Source organism: Phascolarctos cinereus, unplaced genomic scaffold (genome assembly GCF_003287225.1).
Source record: "Phascolarctos cinereus isolate Bilbo 61053 unplaced genomic scaffold, phaCin_HiC Scaffold_5;HRSCAF=322, whole genome shotgun sequence".
Taxonomy (NCBI): domain Eukaryota; kingdom Metazoa; phylum Chordata; class Mammalia; order Diprotodontia; family Phascolarctidae; genus Phascolarctos; species Phascolarctos cinereus.
Window position 1 is genome coordinate 131805252 of NW_027555958.1, and position 21100 is coordinate 131826351.

Here is a 21100-nt window from a genome sequence, read left to right on the forward strand (position 1 = left end):
ATCTGGCCTCAGACACATAACACTCACTAGCTGTGTGACCCTGGGCAAGTCACTTAACTCCAATTGCCTCACCAAAAAAAAAAAGATATGCTACCTTTCACTAAGTCTATATTCAGTGGCACTTTATCCACCCTAAATTTTTCTTATGACTATATCTTTTCTATGTTACTAACATATAAATATAAATACGACAATATTATAACAAGTTTCATTTGCGCATTGTAAATGTTACAAAGTCTCTTCTACTTAATGAAGAAAAAAAGACAAGTTATCAAGTAGGGACCTTTAACTCTGGCTTGCTCTAACAAGAGAAAAAGATACAGCATAAGAAAATCTCATCCCATACGTTGTACACAAGGCTAACTGGCTACCACCCTCTCTAAGGCTCCCATTCACATAATAAAGTGAATCACAAAGAATACCTCTTTCCTAGAAAATGGTTCATGGAATAACTTGTTTCTCCTTACAAATTGTTAGGGAAATAAAACAAAAAATAAAGACAAAATAGTGCTAAAATCCATTCTGTCAAATTTACTCTACTGAACAGCTTCTTAAGGGTAGTTCTACATTTAGCCAACTCAATAGAGCAATTTTGGTTTCATTGTAGGAAATGCTTTAATCAATAGCTGCCAACTTTTGACTAACAGTACTAAATATGCCATGGCAAGATTTATAATGCTGCCTCCAATATGTCAAGTAAAAGAAAGCTATGAAGGTCACCTAGGAAAGATGAGTTATTGTTATCATATTTATTCATCTATGTCATCCCTCTCAAAAAAATTAGGGAAGCTGGGAGTGAGGGAAGGTAAGAATAAGGAAAAAAACGTTTTTCTTGTCTTGGAGTACTTGTCACCTACTTTGGCACTAGTAATCTAAAGATGACTATATCACAATAATACCAAGAAATTTATTTAACATTCTATTATCTAGAAAATGAAACTTTTAATATAATAGTAATGCCTATTAAACTATTTGGAACCACAACTTACCCAATCCATGAATTGTATTGTAATCTATGTCTGTTCCACATACATAGGCCCCAAAATGAGCAGAAGGTATCAAGAGGCCACCTGAAAATTTAAGAGATGATAACAGTGCATGACTAATTAGGAAGAAAGTTGCCTGTTCCCCTCTTCCTCCTCTTCACTTAATAAGTTCCAGAGAGCCTTAAAATATAGCTGTATGAAAGGTATACTGGATTTATTAATCCTTGCTAGTAAATTAATCTGAGCTCATCAGAAAATAGAATATAAATTAGCGTGTTCTTATCATTACTGAAAAGTATTGCTGATATGCAATTACTTCTTCAACAATTTTTTTAGTATCTCCATTCTATTCAAAGGGGCCCCTACAGACATATCCTGCTCATTTCTGAAAAATTAGCTCATAGAGTTTGCTACACAACCACAGTTGGCATCTTTCCCCCACATTAAAAAAAGGACTAACTTCTGACATTTGGGCTTAATTCTCAATGAAGTCACAAAACTATAAATAAATATCAGAGGGCAGAATTTATGCCATTCACGTGCCAACCCCTACCAAAACAAAAGGAAACATGTTAGGACAAGTTATAACTTCTCAAGTAGATCATTATGTAATTTTCCTTCATATTTTAAAATAACTCCATTTTTCAAAGTTAAATATCAGCATGAAAAAGAAAAATAAACACAATAAATAATCTGAAACTTTATGTATGTCATAGCCCAGAGCAGAATAATCTGCCAAACTACATATTTGCCCAGCCTATCTATAATTTGACAGAGGTGACATGATTTAGGCTATAAAATATACACTGACTTGGAAAAGAAAAGATACGGATCTTCAGCCCCAGGGCCTTCTCAAATGTGATCTCTCAAGATAAAATGGGTAGTACCTCCAGACAGTCAATTACTCTCTCCAGAAAGTCAAAAACATTACACCTATATTATATGTATGTATATGTATACACACACAAACACACACACATACACACACACACAGAGAGTTTTCCTTTAATCACCACTTAGAATAAAGTATTGAGATTTGTACAAAAATATTTTTTAAAAATAAACAATATTACCACTAAAGAATCCTGAAAGTAAAATATGAAGAGAAAAGAAGTGCCAAAAGCAATCTGAAAACTAAATCCAAAGTTCATTCATCACGAAAAAGAAAAAAAAGATTTAAGTGAAAGATAAGGGGATAAAGCCCTGATTAACCTAGTCATAACAACAGAACAGTCACAGTAATCTTTATGAAATGTGAGCATAAAATGTGTCACGCTGAATGACTTGTAATATTCACACTATGACTTGAATTATTATAATTCTGCCCAAGGACACAGATACCTAAGAGAACTAGTTGCCAAGAGAAAAAGAAAAATTTCCCTGTGCTTCCTTAAATACAACCTTATCTACTTGGCTACAATGAGTTTTGAGAAGACAAGACACACTTTATAATATAGTATACCGCTGAAAGAAGATGAATAATCAGTTTGAGTGTTTCTTTCTACTTTTTAGGCTTCTTTAAAATATGAGCTGGTCTCACTGACTTAGTCATTAGACAATCACTGGTAGCAGGCCACTAAGTTTATAAGGTTTCCGCATCAGGAAGACATGACAAGATTCACCTGCTTCTTGCTGTCCTTGCAGAGTCTGGGATGCCTTGGCTTTACACTATTTAGCAAGAACATTTTCAAACAAAGATAACATCTTATATTAAGAATTTTAATTTAAAAAACACTACTCAATGTGCTATCCAAGTGTAGCCTGGTTACAACTGATAAATAAAATCTTTCCATTTCTGGATATTTAGATTATCAATCATAACATGGAAATGAATAGTTGGTCTTTGATTTACATATAAGAAAAGAGGTGAAATAAAAAAAGAAAGGTAGAGTCTAATCAGTCAATTATATCACTTAAAACATAAACGCACAATATGAAATGCCATGCACAATTAAATCTATTCAACACCATTAATCTGAAGGAACAACATTAGCAGAATGACATGGATAACACTAAGGAAAACTGAATTACACAACCAGACTAGTCAGCTCAATAAATGTCCACACCTTTCAATACTTTAGTGAAAATTAGTCCTTTCTTCAAAGAGTTTACAATCCAGGGAGGCCAGTTAGAATTATACCTAATTTGAATTTTGCCAACTTTGAATTTTAATTCCCATTCCATTTAACAGAAATTAGGCCATGAGCAACGTCAAGTGAAGAAGTCAAGTTCACAAGAGTTTAAAATGAGAGTTTCCTACTCTGGGTGCCACTCATCAAATCCTGAATAGTGAGGAAAGAACCAAGAGAATCTGGCTCAGAACTCATTGCCCAACCTGAATAAATACTACACTATTCAAAGAGGAACAACTGAGGGTATCTCTCATGACTTCACAACACTGACCCCTGCAGCTCTGCAATATAAGTGTAGCTTACAAACAGAAAATTAAGGTTTTCCAAACTGAAACCTTTATTTTCTTACCTTCTGTTCTATTTTCACAAAGAAAGAATAACTATGGTTCTAAATAATCCCATGTAAACTTAAGGGAATTAACCACAGAAATGTTCAATTGTACTTCAACAGAAAATGAGTGCATAATAAATGTGTTCATTATAACCCTATATTGCATCTGGCATCTGTTATCAGTAATAATAATAATGAAAGCTCAAGATTTGCTAAGTGCTTTACTAACATTATCTCAGTTTTATCCTCAGAACAACACTAGGGGAGAAGGTGCTATTATTATCCCCACTTTACATGTGAGGAAACTGCCCCTAGGATCATACAGCTATTAAAGTTCTTGAGATTAAAAGTGAACTCAAGTCTTCCTGACACCAGTCCAGCACTCTATTGAGTATGCTCTATCAACTCTTTAGAACTTGACTAACATTGACCCAAAACCAATGTTATCTCATCCATTTGGTAAAAAAAAGTATGAATAAGATAATTTACGTAAAAATATATATAATTAGTGAAACTGCTGCAAATAATTCATAAATCTACATTTATAACATAATTCACATACAAAAAGAAATCAAGAAAATATTTTAAGCGTGAAAATTTACTCTGAGCATATAGCAGGCATTAAAAAGATACTTTACTGATTGATTAATCTTCTACAAAATTTTGTTCTCTGGATGTGTTTGAGATATTAGAATAATCACATTTCCTATTGATAGGTACTAAAAGTAATTATTTTATTCCTTAAATAAAAGGAGATATGCATGTTTTCAAAATCCTGAAAAATTTGGTTGCTAAAATATAGAGGAAAAGTATTTTTCTACACAGCTCATAATGTCATTCTAGAAAACAGTAGCAGATTGTCTAAAAGAACAAGGAAAGTTATTCAAATGAAAAAAGATTAAATCTCTCTCCTTCCAGTTTCCTAGAAGCTTTCTAACCTATTACTCTATACCCTTGAGAAAAACACAGCCTGTGAGTAGAGGCAAGATGCTGGGCCTTTAGAAAACCAAGTTCATTTCAATTCTGCTTCTATAAATAAGCATTTTTAATATTAAATGTTGGAAACAAAAAATGTCAAAGAAAAAAGAACCAGAGCTAGAGGAGGTGGAGCAGTGAGGGTAGGAAGAAATAATGCCAAATCTATAATCTAACTTTGAGGAAAATGTGACTTCAGAGCAGGACTATTTCATTTTTCCAATCCTTACTGCCATCCATAAGAAGGCAATAAACTCAGTAACAAACAGGTTATGCTTAAGAATTGTTCCCACAGAAAAATGAAACAATTCATTTAACTATCACTGAACTAAAACAAGTTGAAATTCTAAAGCTATGCCTCAATCTTCACAGGTCTGTACTTCAATCACTTGGTTTAACTGTTCATCTCTCTGCCTGATGTCATGGTCCTCTTTGAGAATGAAGGACAAACCACACAACCTTCCACTAATAAGCCTAGGAATGACTGTTACAACAGCCAAGCAACTTAATACCTCAAAATAACTTCAATACGCAAGTCTACTCTCATCTACAATGGTAAAAGCAAGTGAGAACTTTTATTACTAGAGAAATTCATCTTTTGTTCATCTGTTTTAACTTGTGTAGCCAACAGAAAGGACTTTTCACTATAATACTTGGAAGAATCAGACTTTCCCCTATGTCTGGTTTAATTTAAAACTAAGCTAATAAGACTTAAGAAAAAAAAAAGCCAAACCATGACACTATGTGCCTTTACTCTCCAAGAATTCCTCCCATTCCACAAAGTATTATAAAATTCCCAAGATAGGGACTGAATAATGGTGAGGATAATGATCAGTAAAGAAAGATATGGGGTCATAAAGGTAAGGAAAAATATATAAGCAATGTGGTTGGAATACATTATCTGTATAAGAGAAAAGATGAAGTGTTGGTTAATTGGGAAGGATACAAATTAGTGGGCGAATTCATTAACATAAACATATAAAATAATTCTCTAAATTACATGTCTCTAGTTCTTTATATCATTTTATTATGATATGCTAAAAGGCAGCTTAGCATACTGAGCCCTGGATTTAAATTGTAACTCTGACGCACACTATTTGTGTGACCACAATGCCATCAGAATGTCCAGAAATTTTACTTCAAGGAACTCTGAAAGGACTGGAATAATGAGAAACTGATATCTGGAATTTTCCCTAGTAGCATCCTGGTATCATTTTCTCATTACCACAGCAATCCTTATGGAGTTCATGATGATGAAATTTCTGGCCATCCTGATAATGACCAGGGGGCTTCAATTCCATAATAACTGGGAAATGGCACTGTGGTCACAAATAGTCTTTTCCCCAAATTATATTCCATTAGTCTCCACCTTCATAGTTTACTTTTCTGCTAACTCAAAAGTAAACTGTATCTATTTTTTAAACTAATCACTTGATTATCTCTTTGTGAAGTGGTTATAATTAGTTGTCTGATCAGGGCAAGCAAATCTTTCTGAAACAGAGTTCCTGAAGCCCAAAAGATTATCATGTTTCAAGATACTTTGGTCTTTCAAATTTAACTGTATTGTAATGTATGAGCTAAAAGCTCCCCCTACTGGTTCATCCAATATTACAAAGGATTAAAAAAAACATACCCTCTTTACTTTTTAAGAAATTATTTTAAAAGTATTTTAAATCTTGGACTTCACAATTTTCTTTTTGTAGTTTCTGTTTTCATATATGTTTTCACTCAAATAGCAAATGAAACTCTTCAAAAGTTCAAATTTTTAAAAATATGTTTAACTTGGTCTCACCTAAAAGAACATCTTTGATAATATTTTCTAAAATACTTGAATAAAAATACCTGTTCCAACAAATGGATCAAATACAATGTCATTTTCTTTCACTTTCCCATGATTAGCCATGATGAATGATAACCCAGCATCCATGCTTGTGTTTCCAATAAAATGTCTCTTTTTCACACTGTAAGACTCAATAAGTTCCCTCTGTCCATCTGCAATCTGTGTCAAAAAATATTTTAAATTAATTAAATTAAATTAATTAAAATAAATTAAATTAAATTAAAAATAATTAAATTAATAGGAAGACCAGTGTTTTAAGACAGACTGCTTAAGATAGACAACCCTGGCAAAACCCTCATGCAAAACATCTTGATGCTGATGAAAATTAATTTCCTAAGTACAAGATGGGTAAGGCATAGTTAAACACCAGTTTATTGGAAAAGATCTGGGGGTTATAATGGATGAATGGCTAGCTTCACATGAGTAAGCATTTCAATTTACAGACAAAAACCTGCAGTCTTGGGCTACATTAAAAAAGTTACACAAAAAAGCTTGCACAAATAAATAAGTGATAGTACCTCTGTAACGGGCCCAGGTCAGATCACACCTGAAGCATTAGCTAGAGAGGATGTTGAGGGGCCTTGAGGCCAAGTCATATGAGGATCAGTTAAAGGAACCAGCAATGTGCAGCCAGAAGAAAAGAATCAGTAGGACATAAAAGCAGTTTTCAAATATTTGAAGGGCTAGCCCATAAAAAAGTAATTAGGCTTGTTTTATGTAGTCCCAGGGACCAAGGGTAGGAGCAATGGGTAGAAGTTGTGAAGAAGTAAATATAAGCTTTAAGTCAGGAAAAACTTTGTAACAATGAAAGCTGCTCACTCTTTTTGTGTTGGCAAAGAATTGGAAATTATGGGGATGCCCATCAATTGAGGAATAGTTGAACAAGTTGTAGTATATGAATGAAGCAGAATATTACTGTGCACTGACAAATGATTAGCAGGTGGATTTAAAAAAAAAAACCTGAGGGGCAGCTAGGTGGTACAGTAGATAGAGCACTGGGCCTGGAGTCAAGAGGACCTGCATTCAAATCGGGCCTCAGACCAGACACTTGACACTTGCTAGCTGTGTGACTCTGGGCAAATCACTTAACCCCAATTGCCTCAAACAAAAAAAAATATGTCTCCCACTAAATCATAGGGGGCAGCTAGGTGGCACAGTAGATAGAACTCCAGCCTTGGAGTCAGGAGGACCTGAGTTCAATCTGGCCTCAGACACATGATACTCACTAGCTGTGTGACCCTGGATAAGTCACTTAACCCCAATTGCCTTGGAAAAAAAACCAACAACCTGGAAAGACTTACATGAACTGATGCTGAGTGAAGTGAGCATAACCAGGAAAACACTGTACATAGCAACAGCAACACTATGTGATGATCAACTATGATTGACTTAGCTCTTCTCGGCAATACAATGATCCAAGACAATTCTAAAAGACTCATGATGGAAAATGCTACCCACATCCAGAAAGAGAACTGATGGAGTCTGAATGCAGATCGAAGCATACTATTTTCACTTTTCTTTGGTTTGCTTATTTTCATGGTTTTTCCTTTTGTTGTTTCTTCTTTTACAACATGACTAATGTGGAAATATGTTTTATATGACTGCACATGTACAACTTATATCAGATTTGCTTACTGCCTTGGGGAGGGGAGGAAGAAAATTTCAGAACTCAAAATCTTTTAAAAAATGAATGCTGAATAGCAGCTCTTTTTGTGGTGGCAAAGAACTGGAAATCGAGAGGATGCCCATCAATTGGGGAATGGCTGAGCAAGCTGTGGTATATGAATGTAATGGAATACTACTGTGCTATGAGAAATGATGAACAGGCTGACTTCAGAAAAACCTGGAAAGACTTGTATGGTCTGACGCTGAGTGAAGCGAGCAGAACCAAGGAATACTGTACACAATAACAGCCACGTTATGCGATAACTAATATTGATAAACTTAACTCTTCTCAGCAATACAAGGATCGAAGACACCTCCAGAGGCCTCGTGATGGAAAATGCTATCCACATCCAAAGAAAGAACTATGGAAGTTGAATCGCTATCATTTTTTTTCTCTTCTGCTGAGTTTTGTTTCCTCTTTCTAATGGTTCCTCCTATTGGTTTTAATTTTTACTTACAACTTCACTAATAAGAATGTATATGTATATGTATAGCCTATATGTGATTGTGCGCCATCTTGGGAAGGATAGTAGGGAGGAAGGGGGAGAAAAATGTAAAATTTTTTTTTAATTTAAAGCATATGGAAGTGATTGTTGATAAATCAAAATAAATTAATAAAATTTTTTAAAAAATGAATGTTGAAAATTGTCTTCACATGTAATTGGAAAAAATAAAATACTATTAAACAATAAAAGTTGCTTAAAAGCAGAATGGGCCGCCCCAGGGTCCTTCATTGGAATGGCTGGGCCATTTGTCAGATATGGTAAACTGGATTCCTTTCTAACGTATGTTGGACAAGATGGCCCCTAAGGTCTTTTCCAACTTTAACAATTCTGTGATTCCATGACTCAGATTCTCTCCAATTCCCACTGTTTTAATCTTTCCTTTTAGTAAAGGTAATAGAGATGGTTACAGAAAAGTTCCTCACCTACAGCATGACATCTTTACATTCCTCTTATTATTCCCAAAACAAAGTCAGATTTGAGCTTGAAATAGAATCAGCATTAATATCAAAAATGCATAACAGCCAACCAATGGAAATAATTTACTTTTTCCATATCCATATACTTCAAAAGTAAAGTTGTTCAGTTAACACTTGCTATGGAATCTTTCTCACTCAGTGATTTTAGAACAGATTGTTCTCTAATAACTATCCTTGCATTTTGGATGGAAGAGACAAGACACAGTGGAGAGAAACATAAATAGCACTGGGCCTAAGAGGTCTGTCCCCATTTAATAGTTACGTGACCCTGGACAAGTCAATTTACCTTTATTGACCTCAGGTTCCTCATCTGCAATACAGGGATAATTAATGCTACTCACACCATCTACTTCACAACATTATTGTAAGGAAAATACTTTGTAAACTATGAAGTATTTTATAAATCTGAACTACTAATATGGAAAGCCAATAAAAGTGGTCTCTATAATTGAGGATCTTACCTAAAATGACACAAGAACTCTACCCTTTTATCACTTCTGTAGAAATGAAGGATGATAACATTTTTTTTCATGTCTTGTCTTAATTATTTCTGGGGCACAATTCACAATTGTGTCTGTGGCACAGACAACACACAATTCTAATAATAACAGCCAGTTCTGGTTATGTTCAGGTACCTGTTCATTGCCCTCTGTCCCACTAGGATACCCTATTTCTTCTCTGAGTCATGAGATGTGGAACTTCTCTTGACTTTGTCCTATATATACCTGGATGCTTAGACCTAATTAAAATTCTATCTCCACTTAAGCAAAAATTCATGTCTCTTCTGTATCTTGGGCCTCTAATGAATGGGGCAACCTAGGCAAAGAGCCAGCATCTATTGTTCAAGGTTTTCGATACAGGAGCTTACCCACAGTAACTGAAGTGAGATGGCTTGTCAGATCAACATAAGTATTTTGTATGGATTGCTCACTTGGAGCTTGAAATAAACTCCAGGTATCACCTTAGTCCAGGTCAAGGAAAGGGGGAACTCTTCCCACAAAATGTTTCCAGCTTTGGATTCATATGGTCTAGATTCACCCTATGGATGGCCTATTGTCAAAGAGGCCAATTACTAAGCCTCTAGCTCACTGCCTCCATCTCACAGTAAAACTCAAGGGAAAAATCTTTAAAAGAAAAACAGTGCAGTGGTGCATACCTACAGTGTTTGCAGCTGGCAAAGCTAAGACTGATGAGAGCCTGAGTTCAAGAGTCCTGAGATGCAGAACAGCTAAAGCTGATCAAGTGTCTTCACTAAGTGCCACATCAATTCAGTAAGCTCCAGAAAGCAGAGGACCACAAAGCTGCCTAAAGAGGTGTGAATCAGCTAGCTTCCATTCCAATAAGTATTAGGATGGGGCCCAAGAGTGGCTGCTGTACTTCTAGCTTGGGTGACAGTCAAGAGAAAAAAAAAAAAGGAAAAAAATATTTTCAGGAACAGTACTTCCTCCTATTTACTACTTCTAAGTCTGAATCTCTCCCTGTTTACTGTTTATACCTGGACGAGTGTGGACTACATCATTCAATTTTTTAGCTGTAATAGTTTAGTTCTTTTAAGCTTTTAATAAAAAGGAATCAAATTTGTAGTGCTACTTTTTCCTAAAGATAAACAGAAATATAAAGAAGTAATGTTACTTACCCATCTACCAAAATAAATATTAAGTGGTTTCTCTGGGATATGGTTTGGATCCAAGCCATAATCTTCCAGGACAGAAAATACATGCTGTGGATCTTTTAAATTCACCTTTCCTTCAAACGGCAGAAATTCAAGTGCCTAAAATAAAAAATAATAATTCTAACATCCTAGCAAATAAATTAAATATAATGCTTATTATTTTATTATTTATAATTTATAATACTGTTATATGTTAACAATAAATTTTTTAATGAATTGAAACAAAATGTCATTAAAATATTTCAATAATTGTTATGCTGGGTTAAAATTATATAATTTTAAGTCTACTTACATCTATTCTCTTGACTTTTTCTTCTTGTGTTAATGTTTTATTAAATGTCTGAATCTTTATTTTATACGTAGTGTCTGAATGTAGAAATGGAGCCTAAAATAAAACAGATAATTTTCTTTTAATGTCTGTAATTCTACTTCAACTATATTCATTCTTGTGTAAGACACAGCTTAATACATACCATCTTTTCCATGGGATAACTTTTTAGAGAACTGTATAGTTCTTCTGGAGATTTTCCATGACCCCACAGTTCAAATATAGACCTGGAAATTTCATGATCAAAGTTATTTTCAGCTTGAAAAAAATCCCACCAAAAACACAACATTGATTTTTGTTTCCTCCTTTTTCATTACCATACATTTAAATAAGAGACTTGGGTCCTAAAGCTACATATAATTCTGCTTCTCCGACATTCAGATTTGGAGATTTAATTGTCCTCAGCTTAAATAGGGAAGTTATCTGAAGATATATATAGCAAGAAGGAAAAGCTTTTCTAGAATCAACCATTTTTTAAGCATTTATTGTGTGACAGGCACCACATTAAGATCTAGAGATACAAACATAAAGCAAAAACAATTCCTGCCCTTAAGGAGTTCACAGTCTAATGAGAAACACAGCATATACAAAACCCAGCACATATAAGCCTGATGAATATCACTGAAAAGTAGCCTTAGAGAGGAAGGTACTACTGCTGGGAGGAAAGTGATAGGAGAGATTTTCTCACTTCCACCCCTCCAAAGGGTGTACTGCTGCATCTTCAAAGTCAAAATGAGAAAATCTGGCTGGTTATGTTACAAAAAATGATATTTTCCCCATTTCAACCCAGTTTTTGGTCCTTGTTCTCCAAAACTATATAGAAAGTATCCCTCTTACTAACATAAATTTCTCTGATGGGTGCATTAATCTACATGGTACATAGTATTATATTCAAAATTATATCTTGCCAATAATTCAGAATTGTTGAGGGCCGATCTTAAGAGTCTGATAACGGTTTAAGATCCAAGGCAGAGTCTGACCTCTGCTCAGGCTTTCACCCCAAAGGGCTCAAGGATTAAGTGGTATGGCTCCCCAAATTCCTTCCTGATAAAGAGGTCTCTGAGACATCCCTTCTCTCTCTTTGAACCTTAGGTTTACATATTTACTCCTCTATGCAGGTGGCGCCTAGGCGCCTGGGAAAACCTTGGAATCTACAGCCCAATCTAGGAACCCTGATAAGGAGGAAATTCATGATTGTTACATCCTCAGCAGATGTTCTGGGGAGTATCTCACGGGGAGGACTCTTTGAAGTTAGGCTAGATCTTCCCTATATATTCTGTGCCCTCAGATGAATAAACTGAGTCAGTAATTCTACTCCGCCTGGCCCATGTCATAAGTTATTTCACGCCTCTCCGTTCGGTGTACAATCTGGTCGCGGGCAATACAGAATGATTGAAATATAGGCATACAACAATAATTCATACATAATCCAAATCAAATTACTACAAATTTTAAGGGGTATTCAAGTGACCTGAATTTGTTAACTATGCCTAACACTTATTAAAATTTACTGGGCTTTAAAAATTTTTTTTGTCAGAGTGGTATTCACCGTAACAGCATTTTATCCTTCAACCTTTGCTGTAATTGTTTCAATGCAAAAAAAAAAAAAGACATAGCAACTTTAAAAATTCCTTCTCCTGAACAGTCTAAATGTTATTTTGGGATTGTTTAACTCCCATTTCACAATACTACATTTGTACAGCACTTTGCTGTTTACAGAATTTTTTTCACATATAATACAATAGAAAGATGATGATTTTAGAATCAAAGGACTTAAGTGTAAATCAGATTCTATAATACAATAGAAAGATGATGATTTTAGAATCAAAGGACTTAAGTGTAGATCAGATTCTATAACACAATAGAAAGATGATGATTTTAGAATCAAAGGACTTAAGTGTAAATCAGATTCTATAATACAATAGAAAGATGATGATTTTAGAATCAAAGGACTTAAGTGTAGATCAGATTCTTACTAGATGTATGACTTTGGGCAAAACATTAACCCTATGGGCCAGAATTTCCTCATCTGTAAAATAATGAGTTTATGCTACATGAGTTCTAAGGACCCTTATAGCCTTCAATCTATGATCCAATGAGCTTCAGAACAATTCTATGAAGTTGGCAAAGCAGGCGTCATTATCAATATTTTACACATGAGAACATCGAGGGCTACAGTGGGTCAACTGACATGCCCATGGTCACACAGCAAGTAGGTATCGACAAGAAACCCAAACGCAGGCCTTCTGACTCAAAGTGCCCTCCCTTTTCTACTACACTGGGCTCCTTCTTTAACAATAATAATCTCTTATATTTGCACAGTGTCCATCTTCTCTGCACGAATAGTCAAAATCACTAAATTCTATCAGGAAATTTAGGAGTGTGAAATACATAGGCTGCTCTAAAGGGTCTTTTTCCTCATTCAGAGTGATTTTTTCACAATGAGCCTTAAAATTACTGTATTTGGACATTAACTTAATATTTGGCTCCTAATCACCTTAAAAATAAAATTAATAGTAAGCTATCACTTATTTTTAAAACTACATCATTAAAGTTTTTGAAAAGGATCACTCTTTAAAGGCACTTGTTAATCCTGATCAAGTTGGAAAAAGGATTTCCATCTCACAAAGCAAAAGGTAATCAACTAAAAGGTTTGTCATTCGATTACTGAGTTCAATTATCTGAACAGTAACTGAAACCAGAATTAATTCTGAAAAAGAAAAAGCAGTTTCAGGACATTGTTTCACTGTCTGTGGTTTCAAAAGGTCCTAACTCCTAAGTAAGCTATAACTTCTAAGTAATTCTATAAAAAGTCTAAAACCATTGGTTGCCAATCTTTGAGTATCAGAGGTACATGAACTTACATGTACACCAAGTACTGCCATTTTCTCACATTATTTTTAGTCAGTGGATAATAGTACAACTATATGGAAAGTTTGCAAAACGTTCTGATATTTTAGAAAAGATCCTCATACTCAAAAAAAAATGTTAGGAGTTACTGCAAAAAAGAATCGAACACAGACCAAACACTATTACTTTACCTTTAAGTTAGTTCAGGAACTTTTCAAAGATCCTTACATGAATATGCAACAAAACACTTTTAACGTCAGTACTTGTTCTTGCATTGAACTTATTGCAGAAAGAGAAAGACAATAACTCCTCACTTAAATGTTAACTTCAAGCATCTAGAACGTCATTGAGAGCCAGTAAGTAAGCAAAAAGCATCTATGAGCAGTCCTTAGCAAAGTGCTCAATGCCTCCAGACCTCACTTTCCTCATCTTTAAAGCTAAAGGGTTGGACAAGATGGCCTCTAAGGTCCATTTTCCCTCTGAGATCCACAAATAATTATGGAAAAACAGATATTAATAAGTCCATGCACCAAAGTTTATTTGCTTTGTTTACAGAAGAACTTCTGGGCCACCATTTACATATATGTATGTATGTATGTATGTGTTTCTGTGTGTGTGTATACAGACACATACATATACACACACATACATATACACACACTTTTTTAAGTTGTATATACTTTTCGAAAAAGATTGGTTATCTGGTTTTCAAGGTTATCACAAACTAAATACAATTAGAGGAAAGTAGCAAGAAAAAAGTGACAGTTAAGAGCAAAAGAGGAGAGAAAAATATATAAATAGCTGACAAAAGACTTAAAGAAACTGAGGCTATTCTGAGGTTATTCAGTGTAGGACTATTCAACAAATAGTCTTAGACAACTCTATAACCCCTACATTACAATATTAACACAATAACTAATGATCATAATGATGACCCTGAATCAGTAAGGGGCAAACTATGTTATAGAAGCTATTTACAAAGACAGAAAAGTATATCATGTATTTTTTTTTAAGGCAGTTGGGGTTAAGTGATTTGCCCAGGGTCACACAGATAGTTAAGTGTCAAGTGTTTGGTCTGAAGCAGGATTTGAACTCAGGTCCTCCTGACTTCAGGGCTGGTGCTCCACCCACTTCACCACCTAGCTGCCCCTATCATGTATTTTCAAAAACTTGCCATTTTTTTCTTTTCTTTTCTTTTTTTTTGCGCAGGCAATTGGGGTTAAGCAACTTGCCCAGGGTCACACAGCTAGCGAGAAAACTTGCCATTTTTTAAGAAAGGCATAGACATAGATATGGATATAGATAGATATAGATATAGATATAGATATAGATATAGATATAGATATAGATATAGATATAGATATAGATATACATATACATATACATACACATATACATATACATATACATATACATATACATATACATATACATATATAGATATAGATACACACACACATAAGTTCACTTATGAAGCTAATATTTCCCTTTTTCATTTAACTTATTGAGGAAGGGGCTAGATAATAATACGTCACTTATCTGGTAATGTGAAAGAATCAGTTCTGTGAAACACTTTGTTTCCCAAAATTGCCAAATAACAGAATTATTACTTCACATAGTTACAATATAAAAAATAAAGCAGATCTAAAACATGTGATTGATGGTAGCATGATGGTACATGAAATCTGGCTAACATAGAAAGATGATTTTGGAATTCATTCTCCTAAATTCCAAATTCACCACAGAAAAGTATAAAGTGGATGACAAATCTGCAACTAAAGACGCACATTCTGTCATACCATTATGCATTCATGTTCCAATATGCACCACAAGTTAAGAGCTTTTATGTCTAAGAATGCTCAACCCAGAACAGAAAAAAAATCATACCTAACAAATCATACAGCTTTAGAACATTTGATATTTAAATAATGACAACTTACAAAGTAATTTTATCAGAGAAATGTGTTCATAGTAACATGACATATTAAACAAAAATGACTAGTTAGGGAAAGACAGTTCTCTTACAAAAACAAGTCAAAAAGATTAGCTTTGGAAGTTTCAGTATTTTGTACACAATAACAAAAATAGTATAGATGACACTTTAAGGCTTAAATAGTAAATGTATCTCACATCACATATATGAGAAATTTGCCAAATTTAAAACAAGACATAGTCTATAAAGATATATTCACACTGCAATGCAAAACAGTACAATCCTAGACCAAAGAGAAATCTTTGAGCAATTTGCTGAAATACTCCCCCCAAAACCTCAAGAATATCACAAAATGTTCAACTTTCAAAAGGCTATATGATGCTCTCATTTAAGAAAATGTAGTCCATTAAACATTCTTGTTGTGATGTGGTCATTTTTCAGTCATGTCTAACTCTTTGTGACCCCATTTGGGGTTTTCTTGGCAAAGATACTGGAGTGGTTTGCCATTTCCTTCTCCAGCTCATTTTACAGATGAAGAACTCAGGTAAATAAAGTTAAGTGATTTGCCCAGGCTAGTAAATGTCTGAAGTCAGGTTTGAACTCATGAAGATGAGTCTTTCTGACTCTGGGCCTGGCACTCTATCCACTGTGCCACCTAGCTGCCCCTTCTATTATATGTAAATTATTACTATTATTATGCTCATTAATATGTTTGTTAAATTTTCAAAAATAAAAGATATTTCTTTAGCAAAATAATCTGTGTCAGTAATTAAATGTAATGGCATCTACATTAGCTGTACAGGCAATTATACCACTACACTGTTAATTAATGGTAAGAATATAATTTGGCTTGCTGAGTATTTTGCTACTGAAAATTCATGTAAATAAAGAATTAGCTTTGACTTAGGAATTCATTTCCCTAACAAATAAAGTTGGCAGAACAAATATGCTCAGGCAGTCCCCACTTTTCCCTTGTACTCTGCTGACGTGTTCATTCAATAGTATTTCACTTTTTTTCCAATTTCATCCATTCATTTATCAGCTTCAGGATCTGACTATCCAAAGTATTCCCTTCTCATCCCCACATAAACTTGCCTTTCTCATGCAGAGCACCATCTAGTTATGACAGCAGGTAGCTACTATTCATATAACCTACGGAATACAAATGTTATGTACTTCTTCCTTCTGTTTCAGATTGTTTTCCAGGAAAGCACTGTAGCAAAAAAAAAGCAGGGATTGCCTGTAATTACCCAGAGGACATTTTAGGTGGGTGTACAAATGAAAGAAAATTACACTTTTTCAGATTTGCTCTTACTTTGCACATACTGTCCGTTTCATTAAATTTCTGGCAATATCTTCTGAAGGAATGCTAAGAATCCAAAATGGAGACTGAAACAGAAACAATATAAACAATAAGATAATTTGGCTCTATGCAGCCCTAAGTTTTGGTACTGAAGAAGATAAAAAGAAGTTCTTATCTGCCACTTTTTTGAGGAAAACACAAAATCCTACAACCAACACTCAAATCTGACCTTTCTACAAAGACCAACTGAATATAATAGGGCAGCATTGGCAAACCAGCCCAAATAATGTTAAAGATTTCATTAAGATTCTTTCTCATTTACCCTTTACGCAGAAGCATCCATTTTTTTTTTAGGCAGTTGGGGTTAAGTGACTTGCCCAGGGCCACCCAGCTAGTAAGTGTCAAGTGTTTGGTCCAAGACCAGATTTGAACTCAGGTACTTCTGACTTCAGGGCCGGTACTCTATCCACTGCGCCACCTAGCTGCCCCAGAAGCATCCATTTCTTAAAGACTGACTTGTAAACAGTGCACTGGAATATAAATTACCTCTTGAGTTATCCTACATGGAAATTAAGATAATAATAAGCTACATTTATTATTAGAGTTTGCAAAGCACTTAATAGCCTTGGAGAGAGCTTAAGGCTCTTGCCCAAGATCATGTAACCAACAAATTTTTGAGGCAGGATTTGAAAACCAGGTGTCCCTGACTCCAACTGCAGCACTCCATTCATTGTACCATGCTACCTCTCAAAAGAGTATTTAAATGACATATCATTTGCCATTTTCTTATCCTTACAATTTTACTTTGGATTTTGCTACATTTAATTTCCCTTAAAGCATGGATCTTCCAATACTATCCTATCTTCACTGGGGCTTGGAGTTGGCCCTGGGTTCTAGAAGAGCATGCCAGTAAAATGCACACCCTAGCAAGTCTAATCAACTTGAAAAAGCTTTGAGAATGGAACTAGTGACAGAGTTTACTTCTATCACTGAAGGGTTATCCTAGGTAAGTGCACAGAGGCAGCCCTGAGCCACAGCATCTCACATAAATACTGGTGATAAAAGCTTGGAAAACCTTCAATGTGCAATGATACAAGAAATCCCTACAAATTATGGATCCATGAAATGTTACAATAAAGTCTGAAGTCATTAAATATTTGTTGCTATTCGGTCACATTCAACTCTCTGTGATCTCATCTGGGGTCTTCTTGGCAGATATACTAGAGTAGTTTGCCATTTCCTTCTCTAGTTCATTTTATAGATGAGGAAACAGAGGCAAACAGGGTTAAGTGACTTGCCCAGGATCACACAGCTATTGTGTGTAATATCACTTTACTTTCTTAAATAATGGCATACATTAAATTTAAAAATAAAATGCAAAAAAGAAGTTTGCTGTCCAGTAGTTAATAATATTCAATCTAGTTCTTTAAGATCATAGTAAATCAGTATTAGATAGAATTATCTTCAATAGAAAGACACTGTGAAAGAATTAAAATTTTCTATAAGAAATGGAAAATTAAGTGAAAATAAGTCCAAGAGAAAAAAAGAATGCATTTTTTTAAAAAGGTCTTTACCAAGGGTTCTTAATCTGGGGTCCATGATCTTGTGTTGTTTCTTTTTAATTATTTTGATAATTGCATTTCAAAATAATTAGTTGCATTGGTAATCCTATATATTTTGTGAATTTAAGTAAAAAAAATATTCTGAGAAGGGGTCTATAGGTTTCATTAGATTGCCAAAGGGGTCCAGGACACAAAAAAGCTTAAGAACCCCTGGTCTATACTAAGTAGGACACTTCTTCCAAATATGCTTTGTCATCTAAAAACACCTAAGATTTTAAAATGCTCTCACAAATATAAAATGTTCCAAAGAAAACTTAGCTTCTTCCAGTAAAAAGCTAGCATTGATATATACTGTACATAGTCTTGTGAATAAGATACACTCTCAACTTACTTTTCCATGAATTTCCTGATGGCTGCTGAATCGACCTCCAAAAAGCAAAAGTAAAGACTTTATTTCCTGTTATGAAAAATATAGGGGAAACTCAATTTATTCTTCATATTAAACTTGTTACAATTTCAATTACTTCTAGAGATTACGAAGAATTTCAATGTTTTTCTTCTAAAAGTATAACCAGAATCTTGCAATCCATATACAAGTATATGTCTATGTGTATAGCTACATAGATAGATAGATATAGATATGTAGTACAACAGGTTGATGAAGGAATTATGGGAATTGAGTGAACCACACTGATTCCATCTTGTGACTCAATTCTGGATTAGCTCAGTTCCCTTTCTATTCAGTTACAAGTGTAGTCCAATTTTTGCCTTATAAGAAAACTTTATTAAGTTATAGGAATTGTATTATTTGAACCTAACCCTGTGTGACTGGGAAGTTGAACCACATCCACCTGCTACTTAGAGATCCTTAACTAATGACCAAGGTCATGCTGACCCAAAACCCAAGTCAGATCCAAAGATTAATGTGAGGAGTTTTCTCACAATTATACATCTCAAGCAAGCCATATGTCTTATCTGAAAACTGGCCCTGGACTGGCCAATCAGTTACTGTTTCCATGTTTCTTTGATTGAATATAGACACTTAGAGGAAGTGGAACACCTCTTTTTCTTATTTCAGGGAATTGAAACCTGTTTGGTCTCTCCCTCCCAACATGGAAAATCCCTAATCTTTCTTCCAATTAGAAATCAGATTACCTAATAATATATCCTGTTTTGCATCCTGCTTATTGTTATCTTTTAATGCATAAAATCTGTCTCCTCCTGTATTTGGGGTCCAATGCTAACCTGAGAAGGCTTGGTCCCAATTTCTTATGAAATTGGCATGTATTGCTTAATAAACTGAAATGCTCCAAAGGTCAAATCTGTTTCCTCAATTACTCTTTCACAAGCCACAGTGAGATTTAGTGTGGCATGTGGACAGAACTGCCCTTGGAGTCAGGAATGCCAGGTTCAAGTGCCACCTCTGACACAGATGGGCTTGTGTTACCATGGACAAGGTTTTAATCTCTCAGTGACTCAGGAAGCTTATGAATATTACAAATTGCAGATATATTGCTGATTAACATTAGAAAAAGGAATTTCTACACCAGGAGTTCCCAACAACAATGAAATTATAGATCTAGAGAAAACAAAAGTAATGGGAGATAATGTAATGATTGGGCAAATTGCTTAACCTAAGTAACCATCACCACCACTCAATTTCTTCACTCTTACTCCAGGGCTTCTATGTCATTGGAAAAAAAAATATGCAGTCAAGATGATTTCACCATATATATGTATGTATATTTTATATATATATATATATATATATATATTTAATATACATACATATATATGTATGTATATTTTATATATATATGTATATATATTTAATATACATACACACATATGTAAAACAATAATAATAATAGTAATAACATTTATATAGTGCTTACTCTGTGCCAGGTACTATGCTAAGCATTTTACAATTATTATCTCGTTTGATCTTCACAACAACCCTAGAAGGTAGGTACTATTATTTTCCCCATTTTATAGATGAGGAAACTGAAGCAAACAGGGGTTAAGTGACTTGCCCAGGTTCACACAGCTAGTAAGTATCTAAGGCTAGATTTGAACTCAGGTCTTTCTGAGTCCAAACCCAGAGCTCTAGCACCCCCTAGCCATACAACTTCAGATGATCCTTTCTCTAACTCTACCTTAACCACTTCTCATCTTATTCCAGAGAGCAACTATTATAAATGTTCTCACAAACTTACCTCCCTAAACCCTTTAGAGCAGATGACTGGGCATATTTCTTTGAGAAGGTGGAAGTCATTTGGTTTATACTCCATCAATTCAGTTCAACCCAACAAACATCTACAAATCTCCTATTATGACTAATGATAAAGCATGCCACCCACATCCTGGCAAAGTGGTGATGTACCCAAGATGCAAAATAAAGTACATACATATTTTCAGACTTGGCCAATGTGTGAATCTGTTTTGCTGGACTCTTCATATTTTGTATATGGGGAATGGGAAAGAGAGGGCTAGAGTAGGCCAAAAAAGAAAATAAAACCCAGTCACTGTGTCATTTTTCTT

General features: G+C 34.6%; 1 protein-coding gene across 2 annotated transcripts in view; it reads right to left on the reverse strand.

Annotated features, from left to right (window-relative positions):
• Window positions 1–21100, reverse strand: part of TRMT11 (tRNA methyltransferase 11) — a 60927-nt gene that overhangs the window by 32849 nt on the left and 6978 nt on the right. For both annotated transcript variants that reach the window (XR_002324671.2, XM_020986988.2), the window contains exons 2-8: window positions 18951–19016; window positions 17010–17083; window positions 11057–11138; window positions 10876–10968; window positions 10548–10682; window positions 6267–6423; window positions 990–1070 (exon numbers count right to left, since the gene is read on the reverse strand). Coding sequence is in view for 1 of the 2 variants with exons in the window: in XM_020986988.2 (XP_020842647.1) it covers window positions 990–1070; window positions 6267–6423; window positions 10548–10682; window positions 10876–10968; window positions 11057–11138; window positions 17010–17083; window positions 18951–19016 (688 nt within the window). In the remaining variant the exon portion in view is untranslated. The remainder of the gene's footprint in view (window positions 1–989; window positions 1071–6266; window positions 6424–10547; window positions 10683–10875; window positions 10969–11056; window positions 11139–17009; window positions 17084–18950; window positions 19017–21100) is intronic.